The 3665-nt window shown below is 37.5% G+C and overlaps 1 protein-coding gene across 1 annotated transcript; it reads left to right on the top strand.

Annotated features, from left to right (window-relative positions):
- Positions 1-207: 207 nt before the first annotated feature.
- On the top strand, positions 208-3152 carry LOC107780603 (uncharacterized). The gene is made up of 3 exons (XM_075244073.1): positions 208-1083; positions 1206-1398; positions 2205-3152. The coding sequence occupies exons 1-3, from the start codon at positions 667-669 to the stop codon at positions 2801-2803; spliced, it is 1209 nt and encodes a 402-aa protein (XP_075100174.1). The 5' UTR covers positions 208-666; the 3' UTR covers positions 2804-3152.
- Positions 3153-3665: the final 513 nt, after the last annotated feature.

The following is a 3665-nucleotide window of genomic DNA, read 5'->3' as shown; positions in this document are numbered from 1 at the left end:
AATTTGCGCGTCATCTCAGTAAGACGTGGCGTCCTTTCCTTTCGATAATGAAATGAACCGCAACATGCACGCGCCACGTATAATGTTGGAGCAGATAAAATCAACAAGGCCACATCATAGACCGACGTGGCAACCCCAATCCTAGTCAGCTACCCTACCACTCTATATCCCCTGTTTTTAAAATGACCCACCCAAACTCCTGATCACCACTCCACCCACAGTTTTCACCTAAAAGCTCACTCCTCTACTCTCTCTCTAGGGTTTATTATATATATCTTCGTCGGTAATATCGCCGGAAATGATTTTTCCGGCCATCGGTTTTGTTATGGAGTGTTATTGTGATGACGTCATGTCGTGTAGCCGTCGCAAAATTGGCGATTTTTAGCCCTCTCGTGTTTGTTGAACCTTAAGCAAAAGCTACAAACTTTTTAGCTTAGGAGAGTTTCCAAGTTATTCCATGCTTTTTCGACTAAGCCGCTAGAAGACTATTTTCTACTCCAAATATTGATTTTCCACTAGATAAAAAGGTAGCAGTTTTAGCTTAAACCTCTTTTGCATTAGTTCTCGCAGTTCATCAGTTTCTCGCCGAATTCTCGTGAATCATTTGAAATTTTCGTGATCGATTGTAGAGTGTGAACTTGAAATTGTAGAGTCAGAATTGTTGTTATGCCTTTTCCGATGAAGATTCAACCTGTTGATTTCAATACTGTGGAAGAACCGAGTCGATATGACTCGTTTAAGCCGGTTCAGAAGTCACGGTTCAAGCGGCTATTCGAGAGGCAATTTTCAGGACTTTTGAGATCGTCGGCGCAGCCGGATAAGCTGGTTGCCGGCGAAGAGTTGATTTGTAATAAGAAGGATGTTGCGTCCGAAGAGTTCGAGCCGAGCTCCGTTTGTTTGGCTAAAATGGTACAGACTTTCATTGAAGAAGGCGGGGCTGATAAACATCGGTGCAATCGGAACCAAAAATGCAATTGCTTTAACTGTAATGGAACTGACAGCTCAGAGGAAGAAACTGATTCACTCAGTTGCTTCGTTGAGTCGAATCATACTTGTTGCAACGATGCTTGTGAAATCCTCAAGGTATTGCATGTTCCATTAACATGTAATTTTACCTTAATTTGTTGTTAAAATTCTTCTTAGAGTTAAATTAACAGGGTCTGTTCTTTGCGTGTTTCTCAAAATAATTCCCTTTTTTGGAGTAGAGTTTGGTGCCGTGTCCTTCCGTTATTGAAAGGAACGTTTTAGCTGATATTACAAAGATCATTGAGAAAAACAAGATGGGAAAGCTAAAGGACAATTTCATCCGAAAGATAGTTGTTGATGGCCTCTTAGCTACGGGATATGATGCTTCAATCTGCGAGTCTCGTTGGGACAAAACTCCTTCCACTCCTGCCGGTAAACTCACAATTTCAACAACAAAGATGTGCTGGCTTTTTTTGCTTAAATCTGAATTGGAAACTATCAACTTCATGCTTATATTTATTGTACTGACATATAAATCTCTTTAGTTTTGTATGGTTAAAGATCTAATATATATTCCAGTAACTGTAAGATGACATAAATCTCTGTAGTTTTGTATGGTTAACGATCTACATATATTCGAGTAACTGTGCGAGTGAGAATATTAATTTTAAAGTCGTCAAATTATTGCTAAAGGTATTGCGATGCATCTGACCAAAAATAGAGCAGAATGGATGCAAAGACTTACAATGAAGTTAATTGGTTCATTGATAATATAATCGATCCTATTATTTCGACACAGAAGACACATATAATTGATCCCAATTAGTTCCAGATCAAGGCCTAATAGCAAGAAAACTTGGTCTGCAACATGGCAAGCTACAACTTGAATTTTGTTTTATATTCAGGCTGGCTTAATTGGAGAAACATGAACAGTGAGGATTCATATAGCCAATACCAACGTGTTTGGGACTGAGGCATAGTTGTGGCTATCTGCTTAGGCTGCCTTTTTTTCTTTTTTGCTATTATGGCGTTAAGAATTCAACAAAAAGTCAGAATCTTTTCTACAGGAGCATATGAATATGTTGATGTTTGCTATTATTTTTGGGTTAAGATTTCAACAGTCTGTATTTTTTTTTTGACAGTATCGTATGAATATATTGAAGTTGTGTATGAATATGTTGATGTTGTTTGCTATTTATTGGGTTAAGAGTTCAACAAAAGTTGAATATTTTCTACAGGAACGTACGAGTATGTTGATGTGGTGGCTGAAGGAGAAAGACTACTAATCGACATTGATTTCAGATCAGAATTTGAAATAGCAAGGTCGACCAGGTCCTACAAATTTCTCCTCCAATTGCTGCCTAACACTTTTGTAGGCAAAGCGGACCGCCTTCAGAAGATTGTTCATTTGCTAACAGAGGCTGCAAAGCAGAGCTTGAAGAAGAAAGGAATGCCTTTTCCTCCATGGCATAAAGCTGAATATGTGAAAGCCAAATGGCTGTCACCTTACACCCGTATCAAACCAACTCTAATGGGGGAAACAACCGTGTCAAACTCTGCTCCTGAAACTGGCACTACTTGCAAAACCTATCAACAAGCGGTAAAAGAGGAGACTTCAGAGGATTCTGGGGGGGAGCTGAATCTGGTTTTTGGAGAGAGCAGTCCACTCTTGGAGAACGCCAAGACCGTGATCACCTATCCTCTATCTTCTTGTGATGAAGAAGAAAAGGATGTGATGGTGCAGCAAGGCAAACCACCGGAGACTAAACACAAGGATTCAAGCAATGGTGCTAAGAAGATAACTGGTTTAACTTCTCTGATTGAAGAACACACATGAAATTTTGACCTGTCCTAACCTTTTTGTCGTTTGTTGTTTCTATGTGTCGAGTTGAAAACCCCGTGTGTTTTAGTAATTGGGGCTATTTGAATCTACGGACCAACTGCCTACTGGTTTGTCTCGGCAGTCCCCCTTCAAGTTTTATAGTAAGGGTCTATGAGTCCATGCCACTAAGATTACAACTATATAGTCGATAGATCAGTAAAAGGAGCGCTGGTAAGTGTCTTGTTTGTCTGTTTGGTTCTTGGATATTTTCCAAGTGTTTTGCGTAAATGTTCATCTTAGCAAATACTTGTTAGCTTGTAGTATACTGATATAATGAAAATAAAGTCTTGGAATTATTTTGGTTTGAGCTTCTCTTTTTGTAACTTTTCATGCCTTACCAGTTGAAGGGGGCCATAGTGCTTGTAGTGTTGTGTTTTACTGTTGTGTCTTCGCTTTCTGGCTGTTTGATGTTGTAATTTCATAAAGCTGTTTGATGCTTTAATTTCAGGCTCGTTTTGGTAGGATGCATTAGATAAAATAATGATAATGCATGCATTAACTTTGTGTATTAATAATATCTTGTTTGGTAGATATTTTGAACCTATGCATTAGTTATACATTCAATTTGATATTATCATATACATAATTAATGCATAAAAAACAATGGTATTAGCAATGTAATGGGTTTAGTGCATGCATTAGCTTAGTTAAAAACAAAATTGGCCTTCAAAATTTATGCTTGATAGCATAGTTAATATATTAATGCAAATATAAAATAATTCAAATAGTGAGAAATAAAATTATATCTTTTGTAAATAAATAAATACTTAGCATATTTTCTTTTTTATAAATAAATACTTGATTCTATATTACAATA

Source organism: Nicotiana tabacum, chromosome 22, assembly GCF_000715075.1.
Source record: "Nicotiana tabacum cultivar K326 chromosome 22, ASM71507v2, whole genome shotgun sequence".
Lineage (NCBI taxonomy): Eukaryota > Viridiplantae > Streptophyta > Magnoliopsida > Solanales > Solanaceae > Nicotiana > Nicotiana tabacum.
This window is presented reverse-complemented; position numbering and strand designations above follow the sequence as displayed.